Below are 25070 nucleotides of genomic sequence, written 5' to 3' on the forward strand. Positions count from 1 at the left end.
AGAACTTTAGAATCTTTTTTATCAAAAAAAAGGCAGGTGAAGGTGATGGCTCCAATGTTGCCCCAGCAGCAGAGGGAGAAGGACCAGGTAGTGAAGGTGGGATTCAAGCTGTTAACGAGGCTGTTAGCCACTCCAGCACCTGCGCCGGGGATGCAGATGCTAACAGGGAGACGGAGACTACATGCATGGAGGCTGAGAACTCGTCCACACCGACTTCTCGAATTGAATCCGAGTCTGAGTCCCCACCAATTTCTCAGATTGAAAGAGCTGGATCAGACGTGGACAGCGATAAGGAAGGTCAAGGCCCGGGTGCAGCAGCAGTAGCAGCCTCTGGGTCAACTGGAGCAGAGAAGAAGGATATTAGTGGATGTAAAACAGACGGACTCAGGCGTCCTCGTTTGACCCACTTCCCAACTAGAAATGGAAGACGCTTTAATGTCAGTGTGTATCAGGAATATGACTGGGTTGAATATTCTGCGCAAGAAGATGCAGTTTATTGCTTTGCATGCCGTCATTTTGGAGGAGCCTCAACTTTAACAGGTGACAGGCATGGACTGCGTGTGTTCATAGACACTGGATACACATGTTGGAAGAACATGAAAAAAAATCTCCGGGATCATCAAGGGAGCAGTAGACACAATTGTGCTGCATTAGCGTGGTCTAACTTTAAGGCTGTGATCAGCGGACATAAGGAATCCATCGCAAGTCGGATTGACGCAAACAGGACAGATGAGGTGCAGGAGAACCGGGCTCACGTCAAATCCTTGTTCAAAATCACGTCATTTCTGGGAAGACAGGCCCTCCCTCTCCGTGGCCACAACGAGAGAGATGAGGATGAAAATAAAGGAAATTTCCTTGAACTTTTGGACGTTATTGCAACAGATGACAGGAACGTGAAAAGCAAACAGGAACGCAGGTATGCGCACTATTCTTCCCCAGAAGCCCAGAATGATATGGTGAGAGTTATTGGGGAAAATATCAGAAGTATAATCATAAATGAAGTAGGAGAAGCACGGTACTTTTCAGTGTTAGTGGATGAAACGAAAGACCTGTCTAAGAAGGAGCAGCTGGCCATTTTGATCCGTTATGCCTACATGACGGGATTATAAAGGAAAGAGCCATTGGAACCTATCACATGAAGGACCTGACAGCTGAATCCCTGGCCCAGAAAATAATAAAGGAATTATCGAGTTTAGATATTCAGCTGTGTGTTGCACAATGCTACGATGGTGCAAGTGTTATGCGGGGTAATGTGCGTGGAGTGCAGGCTTTAATACGTGAAAAAGTGCCGCATGCAGCGTATATACACTGTCATGCACATAGACTAAATCTTGTGCTTGTGAGCTCGATAACTGAAATACCAGAGATGGCAGAGTTTTTTGGTGTTGTTCAAACACTATATACTTGTATTGCAAATAGCAATACCAGACACATGCTTTTCATTGAGGCTCAAAAGAAGTTGGGACACAACAAAATACTGCACTTGGAGCGCACCTGTCCCACTCGGTGGCTGTATTGGTATAGGGCTCTACAGAAGATAAAACTGCGCTACGAGGCTATACTAGCTGTGTTAGATGCCACTATTGACGCTCATGCAGAGGGTTCAACTGAAGCTGCTGGACTTCGGACAAATATGCTGACAGTCACTTTTGTTGTGCGTCTTCATGTCCTAGAAAAAATCTTAAATCTCACTTATGGACTGTCTGAACAGCTTCAGACAAAAGACATTGCAATCACGATGGCTTCCAACCTCATACGGAGTACTAAGGCCCAGCTGGAAAAGATGAGGTCAGATAAAGAGTACCAGGACACACTGAGCAGAGCCAAGGCATTTTCCACAGAGCTCGGCCTCCCAAGCAGCGACACTGCCCCTCTGCGACCAGCAAGAGCACGGAGTGTGTCCAAAGCCTTGGCAGGGTTTATTGTCGGATCATCCAGTGGCCAGAGACAAACAGGAGATGACCAAGAAAAAAGACTATACTTTGAAACACTGGACCGCTTCATCTCTGAGTTAGATCGCCGATTTACAGATAATGATGAGCTACTTAATGCTATCCAGGCATTTGATTGTTCATCTCCCCATTTCATGGATGTAGTTAAAATGGAACAGTTTGCACAACTCTATGATGAACTGATCGACACCACCCTTCTCAGTTCCCAGTGTCACACAGCAAAAGCTTTCCTTGAACTTGAGATGAAGGAGGACGTGGAGGAGGAGAAAAACATAATGCTGGCTTTGACACGACTGAAGACCATGTCTGTCGCTTTTTCAGAGGTCATCAAGCTATTCAAGATCGCAGCAACAATTCCTGTCTCCACTGCATCCAACGAAAGATTCTTTTCCGTTTTAAAAAGAGTCAAGACTTACCTGCGGACCACCATGAGCGATGACAGGCTCACAAACCTCATGTTGATGGCTGTTGAGCCTGCTGTCGTAAAATCCCTGGACGCAGATGAACTCGTCAATAACTTTGCTGCTTTGAGGACCCGCCGTTATCCACTTGTGGAATAATTAATAAAGTTCATCTCAAAGTAAGATACCCAAACATCTTATTAATATGATTTCTCTTTCTCTTTTCTTCTCCCTCCCTCCCTCTCCTCTCTCCCTCCCTCCCCTCTTTATATTTGGACTTTAACAGTTTACAGCAGTTTACCTGGTATGTTCACGTGATATTGTTGCAATTACATAGTGAATGAAGTGAACAGAAAGAGTGAAATTGTGTCAGAAAGGCTATTACTGCTGTCTAACCCTGCCGCTTGCTATCCATGGTGCTGAAAACGGATGCGTAACGGCGCATTTGACTGAATTGATTGATTGACGTGCGTAGTTAAGTGTTTGTGTCCATAGTTACTTGCGCTAGCGGGATGTGAGTGAGGCTGCATTTGAAAAAGTTCAAATTTTCCTAACCACACAGAAAAGCTACATAGCAGACTTGTCACTTTTGTTATGATTATTTGCTGGGCATGTATATTGATTGATACTGTAGTTAAGTCATGTGACTAGTAACCTTGCCATACCTTAGCTTTGGCTGAATTGACGCCACTGCTACCACGCCTTGTTGTTTTAATTAAAGTACCCAATTGAATCTTCTCAGAGACTCCATTTAGTCTCATTTTTAAAGCTTCTCTCCTGGACGCGAGAATAACGATCACAGTTTACACACCCCAAATTGCCTACACCTGGGACAGTTAATTTTTTATTATTGTGATTATATATATATGCCGCTATGTGTCTGCTGCTGAGCTATTGTTATTATATTGCCACTCTTATTATATTGTTTTGATACTACTGACACTTTCTTTTATATTGAAAATGTTAACTTCTATTTACATTAAAACTTTTAACTTGTATTTACATGCATACGACACACCTCGGACAGCGTGATGCCATTATTGATATTGTCTTGAATGTGCAATAAAAGAGAACCTACATGGTGATTAAACAGATCCTGTATCTTGCTTATTTCTCCTCTGACACTTTATATTTACAGTGACCGGTGTAGCATCCTTTACATCACATGTAAGTGATTATTCTGATACCATCATGTTTCATCGGTTATAAACTGGCGAAGCTGTATTTATTGGGTCGGTCCCTATGATCCCACCCCAAATATGTGGCTTTGAAAAAGATAATTTCATTGTATTTCAAAATGGCGTCCATCAACACAAGCACTATTTATAGAAAGAGAAATGGTTAAGTTTGTAATTACCAGTGTTGTGAGTTCAATATTTTTAATTAATTATAGTAAGGGAACATCTTAGGAGTTAGTGAAGTGAGTTTCAGAGCAGTGTAATAATTATTTGACCTAAAACTAAATGTTTTTATGAATGTGTGGAGGACATGGGGATTTACTAAGTTTTTATTTCCCCCATTTTACACGACACACATGGAGGCCACTCTGGGCCAAAACTAACAAGTAGGGTTCATGGCAGACGGATGCAGTTGCTCTCAGGAGGATATATAATAAAGGTGTGTTAACTGCTGAGCCTATTTACTGTGCATACGACACACCTGGCACAGTTTATTCATTTCACACAGGTTACGCAATCCATAGCGCGTGCATGTCGTCGTCCAATCCTTTTGTCAATCCTTCTTAACCGCCTTTGCTTCCGAATCAGCATTGCTATTGCATTTGACTGGTCGACGATCTGTATTTGCTTGCTTAAATAACTCAGACAAAGCTCATGTCTGAGGTCGGAAGGTAAACAGACGCCTCACGGTACGTCTACACTACAGGCATCAAAAAATGCTTTCAACGCTTCGCCCATTCACTTGAATGGGGTGACGTGGAAGATTTTTAATCTTCGCCGAACTGCATTGTGGGGAGCATGGCATGGCTTTGCAAGCATCATGAGCATCTATCGGGATCAAAAGTTGAACGGTACGTCTACACTACAGGCATCAAAAAATGCTTTCAACGCTTCGCCCATTCACTTGAATGGGGTGACGTAGAAGGTTTTTAATCTTCGCCGAACTGCATTGTGGGGAGCATGGCATGGCTTTGCAAGCATCACGAGCATCTATCGGCATCAAAAGTTGAACAATGTTCAACTTTTGAGGCTCGATGCTTGGCATCAGCCAATCAAATTCCGTTTATGCAAATCCCGCCAGTGCAAGCTCAGCCAATCAAACCGCGTGCAAGCTGGGAGAGCCAGACCGCAGTTCATTTCCTCATATTCCAAACGAGATATTACGGTAGCAAATCACCCGGTTCTTTACGACCGGAACTATTTACCGGGATACAAACCGGAGGAACCAGGCATGGAGGGAGGTGGCAGAGACAGTGGGTGAAACTGATAGTTTTTTCGCCTGTTTGGAGAGTTTATATCCAGTTTACTTCGTTTTAACATTGCTATTGCTTTGTATGTCGGGGGCGGGAGATTCATGTGATTGGTTGCTCGCAAAAAATCGCCAAGCTTCAGACACGCCCAGCTTCAAGATTTTTTCATGCCTGTAGTGTAGACGGGCCGGAACAATGTTCAACTTTTGAGGCTCGATGCTTGGCATCAGCCAATCAAATTCCGTTTATGCAAATCCCGCCAGTGCAAGCTCAGCCAATAAAACCGCGTGCAAGCTGGGAGAGCCAGACCGCAGTTCATTTCCTCATATTCCAAACGAGATATTACGGTAGCAAATCACCCGGTTCTTTACGACCGGAACTATTTACCGGGATACAAACCGGAGGAACCAGGCATGGAGGGAGGTGGCAGAGACAGTGGGTGAAACTGATCGTTTTTTCGCCTGTTTGGAGAGTTCATATCCAGTTTACTTCGTTTTAACATTGCTATTGCTTTGTATGTCGGGGGCGGGAGGTTAATGTGATTGGTTGCTCGCAAAAAATCGCCAAGCTTCAGACACGCCCAGCTTCAAGATTTTTTCATGCCTGTAGTGTAGACGGGCCGTCATATACAGCAGGTGGGCGTGGCAGTATCACGCGGGAGGTTTTTCTTCTTCTTCTTCTTCTTCTTTGTTTTTTGGCGGATTGCTACATTAAGGTGCATACCCCCACCTACTGTACTCGCCGTGAAGTTGTTTGCAGCCTGCCAGTAAACCCAAAGCAGAAGAAGAAGAAGAATTGACGTCAGCGGCTTCATTTGCCTACCCAGGAACTAATTTCGGTGTGAACATGTGAACGCGATCTGCTTTAGTTCATCAGAACTAAAAGAGTTCTCACGAACTATTGTGGGAAAAGAACTTGGTGTGAACAGGCCTATTGTTTAGTTCTAGAAGGTCTAATTGCTTGTTGTTTGATTCCAAAATCCTATCAGATATTTTCTCCCAAATCTGTGGGGATTCTAATTCTAATGGATTCTTCCTCTGCATGCCCATGATTAACAGCCATGGCCCTGTCTCGGGTCGACTATTTTCATTTCCTCGCTCCTCGGTCTCACCGGAAGTTGATTTGTCTGCGCCATCTTGAGTACCGTCCCATGGCTCTTATTTCTGCCGGAGGATCGAGGAGCGATAATGGAGGAGCGATAATCGAGGAACCACCGGTCCATCCTCCGATGAAATCCTCAGATACTCGCCACGCCCCCTTACTGTGTATCGCTCACTGATTGGACGATGCAGTGCATGCACTGATCTCATGTTTCTTGACATGAGAGCAGTACCCCAGCGGAGTGAAGAAAATAAATGAGACTCACGAGTCACTCCTCAGTTTAAAATGTGTTTTGTTTCAATTCATGTATCATTTAGTTACAAATATGTGATATATCTGAACAACAAAGTGGTCAAAAATCATTTTATTCATTTATTGGAAACATTTTCATGATCGCTTTTTTCGTTTTATATTTTCATTTATTGTCATTTCCATTCAGTCAGTCATTAAGTGCTATTAAAATGTTAATGTGCTACATATCCACACAAACAAAAAAAGTGTGTAATCCAATGAATGTTAATCTAACTGGGTTTTGATAGATAACATCTCTTTTTCTTCTCTGAATTATTTTATTTATTTTGTGCACTCTAATCAATATGAATCAAACTATTGTTCGTTTATACATTTTAAGAATGGCTTTTATCTTTTTGAGAACGAGTTCTTATTTGATTTGATTTATTGGGGTCTACAACAGATGATACAAATGTTTGTGTCAGTAAATGTGTGGCGGGGGTGTTTGTGAAAATAACGGGGACAGAGCTGCTGTCAGACGAACAGCTGTGCGGCATCATCACAAATGGACGTCGCTTCACGTGACGCTCCGGAGGAAAGGACGTCCCATTGCTCTTAAAACTAATTTCCCTGCTTCTCGTGGTTTCCTAGCGTCCCTCCATGCTTCCCTGGAGGGAGGGACTAAACACAGGGAAACGACGCAAGTGAGGGAAGCAAGGATTTAATTTAACCGACCTGAGACGGGGCCCATGTCACACTGTTTGACATGCCTCAGGCTTCTTTACTATTTTTTTTTGGCTTATATAATTAAGTATTAATATAATTATTCAGGAAACACACCTCAACCCAGAAATGAGTTGGCATAACTTCCCGTTCACTTGTCTAAAAAGATATTCTTGTTTTTGTTTCGATGCCTGACATAATGTGTGGTTAACACAAGCTTACAAGATTGTTTAAATGTTGTTCTACAACATGAAATGTGTCAATTAATACTCCACTGGTGAGCATCTGAGGCTTTTATGTGTCTTTATAATGGCAGTTGCCAACTAGTGTCTGAATGAGAGTAGATAAACATCAAGGCAAACATTAGCAGCCTTTAGCTTGGCATTGTTCACATGTGATCATGCAAACGTGTATAGTTTGTTTATAGCCTTACGTTAGCTATTTAATAAATAAACGTATTATTATTATTATTTATTCCTTGAAATTGCATTTATAATTCAACTAGAACAAAAGTGGTGTTAATACGAAGGATTATCCCTCTGAACCTCATGTGTAGGTATCATAAACATGTTTGTCACAGATCCATCTTTTCCAGGATTCCAAAATCCAATGGAAAAATCATGTCACAATCCTATCTTCAGGGTCAGCCTACAACAATACGTAACACCTGATCAGAGAAATACAAAAGTTCCAGAGCTCTGATACCCGACATCTCCATGTGTGTTTCACCTGCGCCCCTGATGCTGAAATTAAGGTGTTGAAAAGCAAAAACATTACAGCGAACACAAATCCGTTGAGATTGTTCTTAGAAAATCTTTCTGTATTTACACGTTTGAACAGACAAGCAAGAACAGACAAAGAGTGCTTATATACAGAGCTGCACAAGATGTTAAAATGAGTGCTAAAACGATACAGTATTTACAGATGTATTACAACGGAAAGTACAGACTAAGAACGAGCTTTATCACAAAACTTCCGGTACTCTACACAGTATCACAAATTCCATGAACTGTACAGTTAAAAACCAAGAAATGGTAAATGTACAAGAAATCCAATGTTTCTCCAATTGAGAGGCATTGAACTATATATATTTACATTATATATACATATTATAGTGTATAAGCATGTATGTTTTCATACATATATAGCTACCTATGGTGCAAAAGCAGCAAAATAAATCAGAATGTATGGAATTCAATACTACAAAAAAAAGGTTTTGTACTAAATAGGCTGACTGACAAAATAATGTTACACCATACATGACCAATATACTGGCAAAAGAAAGATTGAGCGTAAATAAAGCTCAAAGTCCTAACGGTCTGAAGTGAACAGAGGGTTACTGGTCAGTCATTCAAAAAAAGGAAGAGATTGTCAATAATACTTCAAGTCATGCAAAGATATAAACCATTAAAAATGAAAAAATAAACTTTTCCCTGTTGACCAACCAGCTGTGCAGCTTTCCCTTCATTGTGACTCGGCAGGTGCAAAACAAAAAGGAGGGAGGGAAGGAGGGCGGGACTTCCTGTGCAGGTTATGGAATAGAGTTGGGGCGCAGTGTGGGCACTTGGTGGGGGGGGGCATTCTCAGTGTCGGTCTCATCCTGGCTGGACGGGCTGCTCACTGTGGCAGTGTTGGGTGGGGGGGGTGTGAAGGTTGTGGTGGAGGAGGTGGGGGTTATGGTACTGCTGCTGCTGGTGAAGCTGGCTGCAGGGGGGGTTTGCTCCTCTTTGGGCTGCTTGCTGGCGAACTCTGTGATGCTGAAGAGGAACTGGAGGCAGCCCAGCTTGATGTAGCTGCCGTGGTGCAGCAGCGCCGTGCCCTCCCACCCCGCCCCGCTGCCTCCTATCAGGCTGGAGCTGCTTGCCTTGCAGCTGCACGACAGCTCGCCCCCGCCCTGAGGCTGGCTGCTCATCACTCCTCCGGCCGGGAACAACCCCACCACGGAGCTGGGACCCTCGTCATCCTCGCGCTTCTTACTGCGACCTGCAGCAGAACCCAAGGAGACGTTTGGAAACGTGTTCACACTATACTACAGTTATACAGGGAAAAACAACAACATTTTCCTCTGAGCCCCCACTGGCTGGGCTCACTTAAATTCCGTATCTTTCTGTATTTTTTTTCACGGCAGATAGTACAACCTAACTATCGATGAAGGAAATGGTCCTAAAACCCACAGATGAGCATTTTGGCTGGTTAGCTTGTCTGAAAGTCAGTAGCTTTTTGGAATGATTTTTTTGTTGGATTCCCAAAATGAGGTTTGTGATTAAAACAAGATTTACCCGTTTTGTTTTCACAAAATAAAATATGTCAGCAAATACCCCTGCTGTTAATAACTGAAGCTGCTGTGTGTTGACAAAAGTAGTTGCTAACAAGTGACTCATTTAGATTACTAATCGCCTCACCCCGGAACATTAGCGCCTTTAGCTTTGTGGTGTTGAGGTGAAATCATGTGGCTGTATTTCATTTATAGCATTACGTCAGCTATTCACGGATGGCAATTGGAGAACTTATTTTCTGCAATCTCACAAATTCAATGCTAAAACCCATTACTTTTACTCAAGGGAGCCCTTTCAGTGCTGACTTATGGGGCCTACAAAATGACATCCTAACTACACCACTATACTCTCCCTTTTGGTTTGGATTTAAATGTAGCATCCAGATCCAGATGATAATGCTAAGAACAGCTACCGACCAAATAATAACGTTAGCATGATCAACACTGTTAGTTTGACTTATTGTTTCGATTCTATCCCTGGTGCCTCGCCAAAATATACATTCTATATTATAAACAACTGGGAGAGCTTTCACAATTTGAGAGTGTTAGAAAGTGTTCTACGTACGTATGATGCCTTGCACTTTAGCCACCAGGCCGCTGGGTGGAGACGGCGAGGCCTTCTCAGAGAAGTCACAGGAGTAGAGGACGTTGTCCACCGTGGTGCCGTGCTCGCTGTAGTTAAGCAGCTCGTAGTGCTTGGTATTCTAAAAAAGAAACAAACCATTTGTACCGTGTTAAGTAGGAATGGTGAATATGGTCCAGTACACCAATGTAATTGTTCAACAGTTTACTTACCTCGTCATAGAAAATACAAGCGTGCTTCCCCGATATGTAGTTGCAATGCCCGTAGTTGGTAAGGCACACATCCATGTCAGCACCTTAAAAAACCATCAGGGAGGTTACCAAATACATTCTGCAAGTTTGTCTATTTCATATTAATTATATTGTTGTCTAATTTTCCCGTAGTCTTTGTTGAACCTCTTCCATTCTCTTCAAACGTTCCCATGTCACCCTTGGGCTGAACGGCTGGTGACATATAAATGTGCAAGCTGTAACAAGTACTCCTTTACTCAGAAAGGTTTCACAAGTCCGCAAAGCAAAATGCTGGGAACCCGTGATCAAAATACAAACAGCTTTTAACTTTACTTGATCAAATATGTGGAAATTGGGAATATTCAGCAACGAAAATAAAAAAGAAGCAAGGATTGGAGGCCTGTTTCCAGTGTTTTGTGCTATAGACACAGTACAGTTGGTATCAAAGTTCCTGCTCTAAATAAAAAGGATCCTGAGAACTTGTGTTGTGATCTGATGCAGTAAAAACAAAACTGATTATCGTCTTACCTGATCCTATGTATAACGTCCTATAGCACATGTTGACAGCTCCTCCTTTTCCTGTGAGGGGGTAGAACACCGCTCTGGCCTGCACCTTCTTCTGGCCTGATAGGAAGAAGTTCACAAATACTTTCAAGAAAAGTCTTTTAGACCTTTACACTCTTATTATCAAGCGGTGAGATTTGAAAAACACATTATATTTCATTGTCAGAGGTTAGCGGTTTACCTTCGGGGCAGGGGGATGGGGTTGGGGTTTTGGGGGCAGCCGTGATGGCTGGGGGGGGCGGAGTGCTGGGAACTTTGGGGGGGAAGAGCTGCTGGATCCTCTGCCAGGCCAGGAGCTTGATCATCTCTGCGTCCAGTTTGTCCAGCTCAATCCCTACACACACCACACACACACACAATCATTAGAGGGTACTTCTACTGCCTCATCATGACATGACATTTACACAGTACCACAATGTACTGTCATTTATTTTCATTAGAGTGAAATCTGTGAGTGAGCACTTACCTCTTTCGTCATCCTTTCCATCTTTCATGCAGCTGGACAGTAGTGAGCCCATCAGCCCGGCTGCAGCCTTTATGTCTGCAGAAGAGAAACAGTGTGCAGTCAAACAGCTGACCCTGATCTGGAGCATTGCTCATGGACATCTGGCTGCATGGGAACTTTAGGCTCAGAATTCTTTATTTATCTCAGTGGAATGTCGGGAAAGTTACTCCATTATGGAAAATATATAAGATACATTCTAAAATTCTAAATATGTAAATAAAAGTAGTTGAGGTAATAATGGGCAATAGAAAGTATGAGAAATTAACAAATATTTGTATAAACATAATAATCTTTAGTGTTAACAATGTACTTCAACATGTATATATTGCAAGGTAGACGGTGGTGTTTTAGTATTATTATGATATTAATGCTGATTGCTGCCTCACTGCTCTGCCTCACACTGTAATTGCTGCCAGTGACCAGAAGAGGGAGCTGTTAAGCTGTGGAACATGCTGGCATAATGTTGCAAGGAAAAAGTGGTGAGTGTACATTGAATACAGATCAAGGTTTCCGTTAGCTGTTAATTACCGTTTTTTTAGCTGGTAACATTTATTTAAAACCGGTAAATTCAAAACCTGCCGGTCAAAACGTCTGGTAATAATTAGGGATGCTCCGATCGATTGGCCGCTGGTTATTATCGGCCGATATTCACTCTTAATAGTTTGATCGGTGCTCTCTATAAAGGCCGATCAGGAGAGCTGCATCTAATCGATATGGACATAAACGCGAGTGAAGTATAACCGGACGAGAGAGAGCGATCAGATCAGCTGCTGGGTCTGACAGAGACACGCAGCTCTGCAGGATCACCTGAAGCCCCGCCCTCTGTTTAGCGAGCTGCATGAGAAACTGACGGGCTGTCAGGAGAGAGGGAGGGAGAGGGGAAAAAAGAGGATCCGTTTCTCCCGTGTTATTATTCAAAGTTAATGTAAACTTTTGAATAATGTACTTTATCTACTACAAGTAGTTTATTTGAATGTAATAATTATGTTGTTTGTGGAAGCGCATCATTTATTGAAAAATGAATCTCAACTTTTCGATCTGTTACGATTATAAACTGAAGCAATATAAAAAAGAGCCCCAGTAACTGAGTTTTAAACATCAGCATATCCGGTCATAGTCCGGTAATTACCTGCGAATGGAAACTCTGCTACACAATTATTATTATTATTATTATTGAAACATGGAAGTAAGTTTCAAATATGTCCGGTAAAATAACTTATTTCTGGACATTTGACCGGCAAGAAAAAATCCTAGCGGAAACCCTGATACAGATATGTCTGAACACCAAGAAGCTGGTATATATCTTTTTTAATCCTCTGGAGCAAAGAGAGGAGCTGTGGATTATTGTTATTGATTAATGCATCTGTGTTTCTTAGGGTCAAAAACACTAAACTCACAACTTAAAATGAAAGCGTTTAGTTTATTTAATAAAAGAACACATGTTCAATGTGAAAAGTGACCGTAGATAGATTACTTCAGTTGCAATTTGGTGCTATATATATATATATTAAAAAAAATTGTGTATATATGTATATGTATATATATATATATATATATATATATATATATATATATATATATATATATATATATATATATACACACACACACACACATTTTTTTATTTTATTTAAATTAATTTTAAAAAAATGCACCAAGACAATGGTAGGGGAAACACTGAGTAGTAATGATCAAATCTTAAGAGGTAACTGTTGTTTCAGTTTTATATTTTGCAGACTATAGTGAAATCAATGAATGAACACCTCTTAGTTGTGGTAAATAGTTAGGGCTACTAAACTGTTTAATGTCGTTTATTGTTATGACTGCTATCAAAGCTCAAATGCATTGTGGGGCCCAATCAGCAGAAGCCTACTGTACCTGGAGAGGGCGATGTAAACCCCAGCTTGGTTGGCTCATGCTCCTGGCTGCCTTTAGGTGGAGCGTCCTTGCTGGGGATGGAGTAGGTGGGTTTCTGGTCGCTCTTCGTACCCTCCCCACGCTGCTGCTCCGCCTGGTTCCTGTGGTTCTGCTGGACCCCGTGGGGCCATATCGTCAGGGCGGTGGGGGTTGTTTTCTGAGCGCAGGCCTCCGTAGTGCCATCAGGCTCCTGTTTAACCGTTTCAGATCCTATGTGGTTAACCAGCCCAAGGGAAGGGGCCGGGTCTGGGGGGGTTGCGCCGGGCTTCAGTTTATGCTGCAGCTCAGCCTGCCTGCAGGAGTCTGAGCAGCTGATACATTCTAAAGGTCCATTAGCTTTGGGAGGCTCTGCTAGAGGCCCGTTGGCTTTCCTACAGTTCTGACATGGTTTCATGCAACATTTACAGACCTCTGACAGGGATGCCCCCTGGGGGTCATTCGATGTACCGCAGGGTTTAGAGCAGGGGGCTGGTGGTGGAGTACTTCCATGGGTTTTGGTTTCCTCTGGTGTAACACGTGATGGGGCCTTTTGCTCAGACACCCGCTCTGCTGAAGGTGTTGCTGATGACAGGGTGGGGGCCGCGGACAGAGCCTTCTGCTTTATAGAGAGGTGTCGCATGATGCTGCACTGGAGGGCGATGACATCCTGAAGCCACTGTTCAACAGCAGAAAACCATGTGTTACAACACAAGAAGCAAACATCAATCCTGTCCTAACAACAATATCATGTTTAAGCTAATATGATGCATCTGGTTTACCATCCTTCTTCTGATGAGTGTCAAAGTGTGTGTTGGTAAGACAAGCAATCACCATTAAAAAAAAAAAAGTCAACTTTGTAATTGACTTGTTGGAAAGAGCCAACATGAATGCTATAAAAGCTACATCATGGTAGCATAACTTCACCTCAACCATTTAGCTACTTGTTAGCCACCGCATTTTCAATGCCACATTGAAGCTTCAGAAATGTGTGGGGTATTTACTGATGCTGTAGAACAAAACCTTCAAATCTCACAAGCTTGTGTTAAGCACAGACCTTTTTTCAGACATCTAAACTGAAAACGTGTTAAAAACGGTTGATTTAGAGACAAGGGAACCAGAAAGAGGTAAAAGATTAACTCATTTCAAGTTTCAGGACTCATTCCTGCAGATCTCTATAAGCAGTGACAATCTCTTAAAAATTACCAGGCCAGAATGTGATTCATCAGGTCACTTATCAAAAATAAAATTGTTTTGTTGTCTGCTTACCTCCTGTTGGTCAGCCTCTGAGGTCAGGTGCTTTGAGCTGGGATGGGCTGGCACACCGCTACAGACCAGCTCCAACTGACGCACACCTGCAGGAAGCAGCATGGGGGGTGGGTTCTGGTACTGGGACTTGATGGCATCTGGCACCTAAATGCAAACAGTGATTATCAGTAGGGATGCACCGAATATTCGGCCACCGAAAATGATCGGCCGAAAATGGTTAAAAAGGCCCTTTCGGCCGAAAGGGTTTTAGCACCGAAAAAATATCACCGAATGTCAGAGAACAGAGTTACGTTGATCATACTCTGCATATTTGTCCGGGTGTTTTGATTTCAAGTGGTGGAGTAATCCCGAAGGGGTGAAAGTCTTTGCAGTTACACCCCCTCGAGAAATGTCAGCTGAACACGTTTTACAAATCGCAATCCGCGCCTCTTTCTCTGATATTTTTAAATATCTCAAAGCAGCAGACATGTTGGCTGTGAGCCAGCCGCGAGCATGGTCGCGCGCCATGGTTGTCGCCGCGTTTTGATTACGTCATCACAACAACACGTTAGGTTACCAAAGTTATAGGTGCATTTGTTGTTGTTGAAGGCCTGGCTGTTACAGTCTTTATATACACTATTTTGTTGTAGGCCTACAGGCCTAGATGTTTATGCAGTTTTAAAGCACCTTGGCTTTGTTCTGAATGCACTTTGTTGTAGTTATCCTACAGAGAAAAGAAAATGCACTTGACTTGGAATTAATGTACTGTATGCATTCAAAAGTGCTGAATAAATGTTTTATGGACCCATAATAGTGATTATTATTTAAGTTAAGTTAAGTTTTTCCATAATCAGGTAGCTGAACAACATTGGTAAAAAATGTATACATTATATATATATATATATATATATATATTTCTATTAATCATTTTCAGCCTTTCGGCCAACTGTTTCCTATTTTCGGTATCGGTTTCGGCCAAGAATTTCCCATTCGGTGCACTCCTAATTATCAGAATCATCAGTTATCTCCATTAAGGCACTGTTGGCCCAGACATGAATAAATAATAAACAATGTTGATGAACATCTCAAAATATGACTGTTGTTGTGTTCCTTGCTGAGGTAGATTAACATCTGAGCTAATCTTTGCGAATTATCAGTTACCCCATTAATCGATTATTCTTTTGGCTTGTCTTGGCAATTAAGAAGTGACCACAAAGAAACTATTTGGAATTTAACAATCACACCTAGAGAAACTCTAAAGAGGCGGGCTGACGATTAAAACAGAATGTTATCAATAGCGCGATATGGACTAGCAGTTGAAATATATATTTAAAAAAATAGATATATTTATATTTGTATATATATATATATATATATAGAAATGTTGGGAATAAATCATAAGAGCCGTAATGTTCATTTAAAACAAAATTACTATTCTGTACTTAGAACTGTGGTACAATTACGACGACAAATTGTATTCTACAGACTTATGAAAAATCTATTTGTTTGGTACAGTTCCTGACAGAGAAAATAACACCAACAAAACTAAATGTCAAGGCCTGCCGTCTCTGCTGTGACGACCGCAAGCCTGAATCTGGCCTGTGGTCCCTTTACACCTGTGACCCCCACTCTATCTTCCCCTTTCAAATTTATTTTTCTTATTAAGGCATAACTGGCCACACGTTTAAAAAAAGAAAAAAAAGAAAGATGTAAACATAAAAAGGTCCATGCAAATATTATAATTTGGCGCAAAGTTGTGATTAATAATCACATAATAATTGAATTATCAGTCAAAATAAAATCGCAATTAGATATTTCTCCATATGTTTAGCCCTGGCTTACAGCCTTACAATACCTTGAAGGTCTTCTTGTTGTGCTGGTGGGTTGTGCGCCGGTTGGGAGCGTTCTGTCGATGGACTCTACGCAAGAAGTCCAACTTGACGGCGTGCTGCGACATCCTGTCCTGGAAATGGTCAAAGAGCTGACAGCGACTGGAGAGACTCAGGTTCCTCTGATTCAGCTTAAATAGAAAAAAATGATGTCATTTTGTTGCACCATCTTGGCTGAGACACACACAAAAAAAAACGTGGCAAGAAACAGAGTTGGTTATGCTCTGAGCATAGACTGTGCCTCCTTACCGCTAAGTGCTCAACATGGTTTGGACACATCCATTTCCCAGCAGGTAAAGCTGTAAGTGGAGGATCCAGACAGTCCATGTGGAACAGAAGAGGACAGTAGTCACACTGGATCAGTGGAGCTATCCTGCAACTCCTGTGAAAGGAAATACAAGAACATAAGACACTGATATTAAATATTTCATGTCTGTGTGAAGTATCTTTGTAGGAAACTGAAATGTGGTACAAACCTGTTGCATGAAAAGCAGACTTTCACTGGTAAAGGGACCAGACCATTGGGATCCAGTTCATGCTGCGGCCTTCTGAATGGCTTCCCTAGAAGCTCCTCTTTTCTTCTCCGTTTACTGCTGCCTAGAAATCCAAATCAAGTAGGATCATTAAAGAAACAACTAGGCCTGTCGCGATAATCGATAAATTGACTTATCGTACGATAAATAAAAATGGACTCGATAACTTTTCTGAGCTCGATAAATTGCCGTTTACATAAAGATGTGACCAGCATTTTAGCCTGGAGCGCTGTGGCTGCCAGGCGCGCTGTGAGGGGCGGGGCTGACACACAGCCAGGTCAGGACACTCCGCGTGCACGTGCAGCAGCGTGGCAGCCAAATTAATAATATAGCGACAAGCGGGAGACAACGTGTGACTTACTCGCGGGGAATTTAAAGTGAAATGGAATTGGTTAAAAAACCTAACTACACATCTCGATTCTCCGGTGTGGCAGTATTTTGGATTCAAACCAAATCAACGAGGCGAACCTACGGACTTGAATGAGCCGGGCGGTGTGTCGCATTGGTTTAAAAAAAGGTAGCGACAAAAGCAGGCAATACCACGCATTTTAAACCACCTACAAAACACAACCACCCCATTCCGTTTTCCCAGCTGGGAGCAAACATGGCAGCTGGAGATGGAGAGCCCCCGCCCGACAATGCAAACATGTTGGTGTTCCTTGCTCGAAAACTTAGAAAAACAGATTTGGATATGGCCTGTTGAGGCATCTGGCTCTTTGACAGTGGACTGTACACTTGACTGTTGTTTTAAGGAGGTTTTTTTTGCTTGTGAGATAATGTGTGCTCATATTTATTTATTTATATATATATGAGAGAGAGAGCTCTGTTTTCCAGCCTGACTCTATTTAATTTATTGTTTTGGTTGTGTGATTTAATTAATTTATTATAATTTAATTAATTGGTTTTATTTATTATATATAATTTACATATTTTAATATTATTTCACATTTCATTTGCAATGTTGAATGTTCAATAAAAAGTTATGTTTGAAAGGATGTACTTGAATTATTATTATATATTATCATTATGTCTAAAATGGTCTTAAAACGGTGCCGACAATATTATCGTTTATCGCAATAATTTCCAGAAAAATTTATCGTCCAACACAATTAATTATCGTGACAGGCCTAGAAACAACCCATATATGTATATATTAGGGATGTTAAGATTCACCGATTCGCATCGGTGCACCGGCATAAACGTTCAAGATGCAAGTGCACCGGTTGAAAGAGTGCACATCGGCTACAGTTTGGGTTGAACTCGCGATGCTTCGATTGTAGCGTCTTTGCATTGGTAAAAAAACGATTCATTCATATAAAATCCCCTCATCCTGTCAACGCTCAGCAGAGACGATCTTTGCTTCGCACTACGGAGGCCGACAGTCTCAGTTATCAACACACATGGAAGTCGAGGAGAAAGAGAAACACAGCGCACCGAAAAATACCTTCAAATCAAACGTTTGGCAACACTTCGGATTTTTCAAGAAAGACGTTCAACTTCAAAAATCGCTCGCAAATTGCAAACGATGCCGTGCCGCTTTAAAGTACACAAGTAGTACGAGGAACTTAGCGACGCACATAAAGAGGAGACATGGGGTCTGCGGCTGAAAAGAGATACCTGAAAGTTAGACTATGAGTTAAATCACTCAGTGAGGTGTTCTGTCAGAGAGAGTGGTGTTTAGTTTACAGCAGCCTGTGACTGCCAATAATAGTTGAAATGTCTTCCTTACTGTAAGCAGTTATGATAGAGCTGTTTGTGAAAGGTTATTTCTATTTTTTATTGTTCATATAGGAACCACTGCTTTCTGCTCACTGGTGAGTTAGCCAATGAATGAGTGTTAAGCACATCAGGCTGGCAGCTGTATAGGCATTGCGCTATGGTAGCTGTTATTTCCACATTGTTAATCATGAGCAATGCATCCTTAAATTGTTTAACTGTGAGGTGTTATACAATTGTACTGTACTCTGGAGAGTTTTTTAAGGTAAAAAAGAAACAGCATGATGGGATGTGCAGTACAAAATATGTAAAGCACTTTTTAGTTTATTTATAATTTGCTGCATAATAAGGAATAAAACCAAAATCCTCTGTCGTACCATATTGAAGTATCATTATTTTTGCATTGTGTTGATTCACATCGTATCGCCCAGAATCGCATTATGTTGAATCAAATCGAACTGTATCGCAACAGGGGTGAATCGTATCTTATGCATTGCCTGGTGTTTCAAATGTATCGTATCGTGGCAACTTATCGAGAAGCGCATGGCATCGTCCTCAGTGATGGAGATGCACATCCCTAGTATATATTTAAGCAATAGCTCACGACAGGCCGTGGTATATGCTCATTATATCACAGCTAAGGGGCGTGGTTCGGCCCGACGCGAAGCGGAGGGCCGAACAGGCTATTTATTTACATTAATGTGTATGTTGCTGTTTATTGTGCAGCCACTGAAAACCTGTCCAGCATCAGTAGCATGGCTTACGCGGTTACTTGTATAGGTTGAGGTTGTTCGAGGCTGTTGCTTGGCGTGGCGAGAATATTGCTCCACTTTCTCCAGTCCCCGAGATTCGGCTTCCAGTAGCTCTGGAGAGAGCTTTCGCACCTGTGGCCACTAACGGTCATAATTTCTCTGCTTTGTTTCAAGACCCGCATCAGAAAGCTTTTGAATGGTGCTACTTTTCCAGTTTGTCTACCTGCTCTTCACGTAGCTCTGCATGTCGTAGTTTAGTTGCTTTTTTTTTCTGGAGATCGGCACTGCTCAATCCACTCCTCCATAGTAAGACCCCCCCGGAGGTCGAAGTTAATCTTAAATGTTTCCATTTTATGCTTTGTAAGTTTGTTTCGTAACGGAAGAAATTTAAATATATTTATAAAACTGACAAGTCAAATCAAGCAATCTGATTGGTCGATAGTGTTTTTGCGGATCTCTTTGATTACAGATTTGAAAACATCGTTGCTTGCTTTAAAAGTAGCACAATTCATTATGTTAAACCTTGGAGAGTATCTAGATATCCCTGCTCTAATGCCAAAGGAACTGCACACTGAATATGTTTTGCCGTTTGATGTCTATGTCTGGACCGCTGCGTCAAAAAGGAGGGCTTCTGCCCCGTTACTTCTCCGCTGCTTTCTTGTTCCAGTATGAAGCTTTTCAGCCCAACGGTATACTGTTTTTCTCAGACGCGGAGGGATACTGACTTGTTGTGAAAAGAAACTTACAATTCTACCCGTGGTATACGCTCAGTATATCGCGGCTAAGAACCAATCAGATTGCTTGATTTGACTTGTCCGTTTTATAAATATATATATATATATATATATGTCATGTATCATCAATCTAAAAGGGCAATACTTTTTTTTCTTTTTTTATAAATATACTTTCAATAACTTGCCTCACATACTTTAGTTTTTGTTTCTCTATCTTTAAACATTCACAAATAGATTTAAAGCCTTGTTCAACCATGGGCTTTCCATCCAACCCAATGAAAATAAAATACAAAAATATGTTGAACTAATTCCAATTCAATTCCAAATGTTATCCCTTCAATTTCTTTCTCCTAGCCTCAACATTTGAATATTGGTGAAATAAAAACAGTATAAGTCCACAGTTTAGGACATGGCTGACTGACCTGGCAGTGCAGAGGTGCAGGTGAGCTCGCTGGGTAGCTGGAACTGTGTAGGGTTTCTTTCCATGGCTGCTGCTATTAGCAGCTGAAAGGGCCTCTTGAGGAGGCGTGGAGTTGGAGTCGATAGCGTAGCACCCTCGTGCTCTGAGCCCTGAACTTCATCCTCAGGCTCTCCTGCCTCCTCCTCCCCGTCGTTCTGCTCCTCCGACGGGGTCGGAGTCGACGAAGTGTTCGAGGTGGGCGTTCCCGGCCGACTGCTTGGCCTGCTGCTGGTCCTGCGCTCCAAGAGGCGTACCTGGGCCACTCGTAGACCGGGCCCCGCCGCCCCAGCCCCCGGGGGCAGGCCGTCGAGCCGCAGTGGGCCGGCGTTGATCTCCAGCTCCACGGTCGGGGACAGAGAGCGCTTGGATGAGGACTTCTCCGGTAGGCCATTGGTCTGTTCCGACTTCTGCTCTCGCTTCTGCAAAAACACAGAACAAATGACAGATTTATCAGTCTACCCAGATTAAAACATATACTTTCTTCACAATTTGTCAGTAACACTGGAGGAGGATTGGGTGTGTAATATAGTGTTGCAGTGATGTTCTGTTTTTGAAGCCATTGTAACATTGACTTTAAGACGAAGAAACCCAGAAGTGCTAAAATGCCAACTCATTTTCAGGTTTAGGACACATTCCTGCACCTCTCTATAGAACAAACCTGCCACTCACCTTTTTTCGAACATTGCAGCGGTGACACATCCATTCTCCTGGGGGAAGCATTTCTTCACTTAGAGGTGGGTTGCTGTGGTAAGTAGATAAAACATGATAATTAAGGATCATAATGAATGCAGGCAAATTAATTAACATTATCAATTAATATCCATGTATGCAGACATGATAGTGTCACAATTATGTTCAGTGACTTTATAGGAATGCACACTACATCTCTGAACCGCTAAAACCACAAGCCGGAAACATCTTTCTTGTCAGTGTCATGCCTAGACCGACAAAGGATTTAAAAGATGCTGCCATGGTAAAAGTTCCAAATGTTACAAGTGAAGTGAAGTGAAGGGAAGGAGGGCACTGTGCTGATTGATTAATAACAAGAAGGAGTAATCTGAGGCCAATACTATAATCTACAGCCTAGAAGGTCCCAATCGAAGGAAAATGTATAAAAAGTTACCTTGTGCAATACAAATCTAACGATAATACACAATACAAGCAATGTGCAGGGGTATGGGACAACTACTACTTCCCATTCACAGACCTGACCATATATGGATAAAACGTTGCAGTTTGGTCGTTTCGAAGTGGCAGTCTGAACTCAACTCTTCCAAATGCCAGAGTTAAAATAATCATGCAAGCAGATGTTTAACGGGGAGCGAAGCACAGCCGAACGGTGAAATGCTACCATGGACTTTGTTACATGTCCACAACAACACTGCATTGAAGCTAACACCATCTCAGAAAATGGCTTAAATTCCCTCTGTGTTTTTATCAACCCTTTTCTCTCAAAGCTGAATTATAAAAAGGTTTGTAAGATGGCGGTGGAATCGAAAAAAAGAGCAGGGAGGTCGCCATATTGTAAACAGAAGCAGCTTCGACTCCATTTTTAGCAGCAGCGGCTCCACTGGCTGCAGCCACGACAGGAGGGGAGGACCGACTGCCAGTTTATTCTGGCCACTTTCACAAACACACTCCTTTCTTTGAACACGTCTTCTCATTGACAATAACGACAAAAATGATGCTTTCAATATAGTATGCGACTAAACGCTCCACCACATCTTAGAACGGACAGACCATATCTAACGGTACACGTTGTTATTTTTTAGGTATTCGGCATGTTGTAACCTTAAGAGACGTTCAAATGTACTTAAAAATGCTGCTGAATTTAGTTTACTGATCAATTCTCGCAGAAACACAGTGAATAGAATTGCACTTACAAAGGGCTACATATACAGCTCGCTACCGCCTTCCTCGGTTCAGTTGAATGGGAGTGTATAGTGAGAATATGGGGGGACTACCATGAAACAACAGTGGATTTGTGCAGAACAATAACGCCAGGTAAAATCTCTTCAAGGCCAGATATTCAATCACAAGTGAAGAGTATCACAGTCATGATTCGGAAGCACCGCCCGCTGAAGTTAGCTTCGGCATCTAAGTTTTGCATGCAGCTAACGCAGCTACACAGTTGCAATGCCTTCACTGTTATACACCAATGCACATGCATTACGAGCCCTTTGCATAATTAACTGTAACCTACCAGCACTGGAGGTGGAAGGCTGCAGGGCAGTGGTCACAGCACAGCAAGTCGCCCCCTTCCCGGCAGCTGTCGCAGGTGTCGTGGTTGGTAGCCCTGCCACTCCTCCGGACGTCTCTCACCAACTTCCGACTCCTCTTCTCTACCTCCTCGGACTTCGGGGGCGCCAGCAGTGTTTGGATTTGCTGTAAAAGTTGTTCAACTCTTTAGTATAAAATCACGGCTTCAAGACCAAATGCTTGTCTAAAGAGTGTCAAAATATGCAGCTTTGGGCGATAGCAAGCTAAGCTTGGGGAGAGCGGTAACGTTAACTAGTGGCCTCCATTATCAACCCCAGCTATTGAGTTGTTAGCTGAACGAAGAAATGCTTGACAGCAGGCTACGGTGATCTGGTGATAATGAAAGTTAACATGAAAGAAAATACCTGAAAGCATTAGAAATAAAAAGGGAATATGTATCTCTATTAGGCCTTTGAGCATATAAACCTCACCTCCATTAAGCCCCCAGAGGTATCCAAATCGTACACAATCGTCGGGGTCTCCATTTTGTCCCACATTCATCCAGGTGCAGACGTTGCAAAAATATATTTGCGATAAAAAGGCCTACCGAGCACACAACAATGAGACTAAATCCCGCAGTAAACGTCTTTTCCAAATGTTTTAGATCAGAGGATTGCTAGCCAAACGATGCTTGCTATCGTTAGCTTGCTAGGGGAGCTAACTACGAAGACAAGACGGTAACCAGTCAAGGTTGTGAAGCTAGCGGTCTCACTAGCTTGCGTTGTGGCCAAAAAAAGACAACAAAGTTCACAATAATCGTGTAATTGAAATACTAGCGTCTTAGCACAACGTTTTATGAGCGGCGCCAAACCTGCTCAGTTTTGTATACGAATAGATCGTTGCTGTTAGCTACCAAATCCATCTGCGGCCTAGCTGGCCAGCCATGATTTTTGTTTCTGCTCCTGCGAAAGGGAGCCCTGTAAATCTGCAAACCCCTCCGCTCCCATTGTCAATAGAAGATGGAAACCACAAAATAAAGAATGAAATCCGGCGTGCCAAGGTCCAATGCACGTTTTCCGAAAGCGTTCGGAATGTATAATCCTCAGATCGAGTATGTGGAGATGCAAATTTGGTTGATGTTATTGTTGTGAAAAAGGCTGAGCATCTATACTGGCTGCTAGCAACATCCTCTACCAGTTGGCGCAACCGCGAACCGCCGGGAGCGCATGCGCATTGGGGCGGATATAGATAATAGCGGGGATATTATAAACACAAGAAGCGAATACTTAGTGTACACACTGTATCCGGCTGCAACTAATGTACAAGCATTACCATAAGACGCTACTTTGCTACGTGACATTGTTTAGGTCACTATACTGCTGATTCTGAGAGCTAGGCCTACATAAAATGCTTCTTGTTTTAATAGCCACAGTGCTACGGACTTTACTCTTCATCGAAGTCCGCCATTAGCTTTTTCTAAATCAGTAATACAGACGGATGTAAACTGCTGGCTCTACTAGAACTACTACTACTATCGCCTTTAGCTTGCAAATTAACCAAAGTACTGGTACTGAAGTTATACAGCATCACTGTTTATTTGGAATTGCTCATTTTTGTCACAGTAGCCTAGGCCTACTGCTTGTCCTGCTACTGTTAGCACTCATACTGTGTTGCATTAATATTAGTGTTTTACATGCTATTGTTCTATTAAAACTAGCGGTTTCCATTCTGACATATATGTGTTTAACATGAATACTCTTGTGTTGCACATGCTGCATGCATAGGTGTATTCTATTCATGCTAGTTTTATTAGAATGTGTTCATGGGTTCTTTTTTCACTAAAATTGTATTCACTTTTTTTCAGACAATAAACAGCAAGCAACAAAACAAACATAAACATTGAGCAGGGTATTTTCACAATTATATTCCTTTTGAGATATATTTTAACCATTTGGGCAATCTTCCAGTATAAAAGTTGTTTCTTATTCTTAACACAAATGTCAGTCTCTCCATCTCATTAATGTCTTTAAGGATTTCCATCCAATAGCCTACTGTAGGAGGATCGGCTTGTAACCACTTACGAGTGATTGCTTTTTTACAGTTGCTAACACACACAAATCTCACATAAAGCTTAATTATTTAAACTCACACTCAAAGAGCAAAACTCATAACACATGTTCAGCTCTGCACCCAATTAGAAATTCAACTTGGCAATTTTTGCAAAACACTGCACACGTTTCTCTAAGTAAGACACAGAATTCTGACAAAGTAGGCTTGTTTGAGACGAGCGAGACCGACGCAGACCTGCGCAATTGCGATCGCCGTCTTGCTAGTGCGTTCTTCTTCTTCTTCTCTTTTTAATGGCGGATCGTAAACAGCTTTTGGTTGCATACCGCCACCTACTGTACACAAGTGTGTATCTTCTTCTTCTTCTTTTCTTTAATGGCGAATCGCTTCCACTTGGAGCATATATCGCCACCTACTGTTGAGTTATTACATGTTCATTTTAGATCCTTGTCCTCAGACCAGTGCTTTTGAGGAATTTGAAGATCAGCTTGTTTGCTTCATTTCTTGATTTACTTTCGTATATTGACTTGGAATCCATGTCCTTGACGTTGAGTTGTTCCAGTGCAGTTTTCAGAATGAATCTTTG

General features: G+C 42.1%; 1 protein-coding gene and 1 long non-coding RNA gene across 2 annotated transcripts in view; both read right to left on the reverse strand.

The window, feature by feature from the left end:
• Positions 1-3441, reverse strand: part of LOC307036111 — a 233731-nt gene extending 230290 nt beyond the window's left edge. The window contains exon 1 of the long non-coding RNA XR_013807282.1: positions 3056-3441. This is a non-coding gene — a long non-coding RNA (uncharacterized lncRNA). The remainder of the gene's footprint in view (positions 1-3055) is intronic.
• Positions 3442-7629: 4188 nt separating this feature from the next.
• phf12b (PHD finger protein 12b) lies at positions 7630-23835 on the reverse strand. The gene is given in 16 exon segments (XM_079675532.1): positions 7630-8418; positions 8421-8819; positions 9677-9815; positions 9907-9989; positions 10453-10548; positions 10670-10822; positions 10955-11029; positions 12872-13565; positions 14156-14299; positions 15990-16154; positions 16273-16405; positions 16500-16620; positions 20181-20637; positions 20888-20960; positions 22422-22603; positions 22909-23835. Coding segments are annotated over 16 exon segments (3180 nt in total). The 5' UTR covers positions 22975-23835; the 3' UTR covers positions 7630-8218.
• Between the last annotated feature and the right edge of the window lie 1235 nt (positions 23836-25070).

This window comes from Notothenia rossii, assembly GCF_949606895.1.
Source record: "Notothenia rossii genome assembly, chromosome: 4".
NCBI lineage: Eukaryota > Metazoa > Chordata > Actinopteri > Perciformes > Nototheniidae > Notothenia > Notothenia rossii.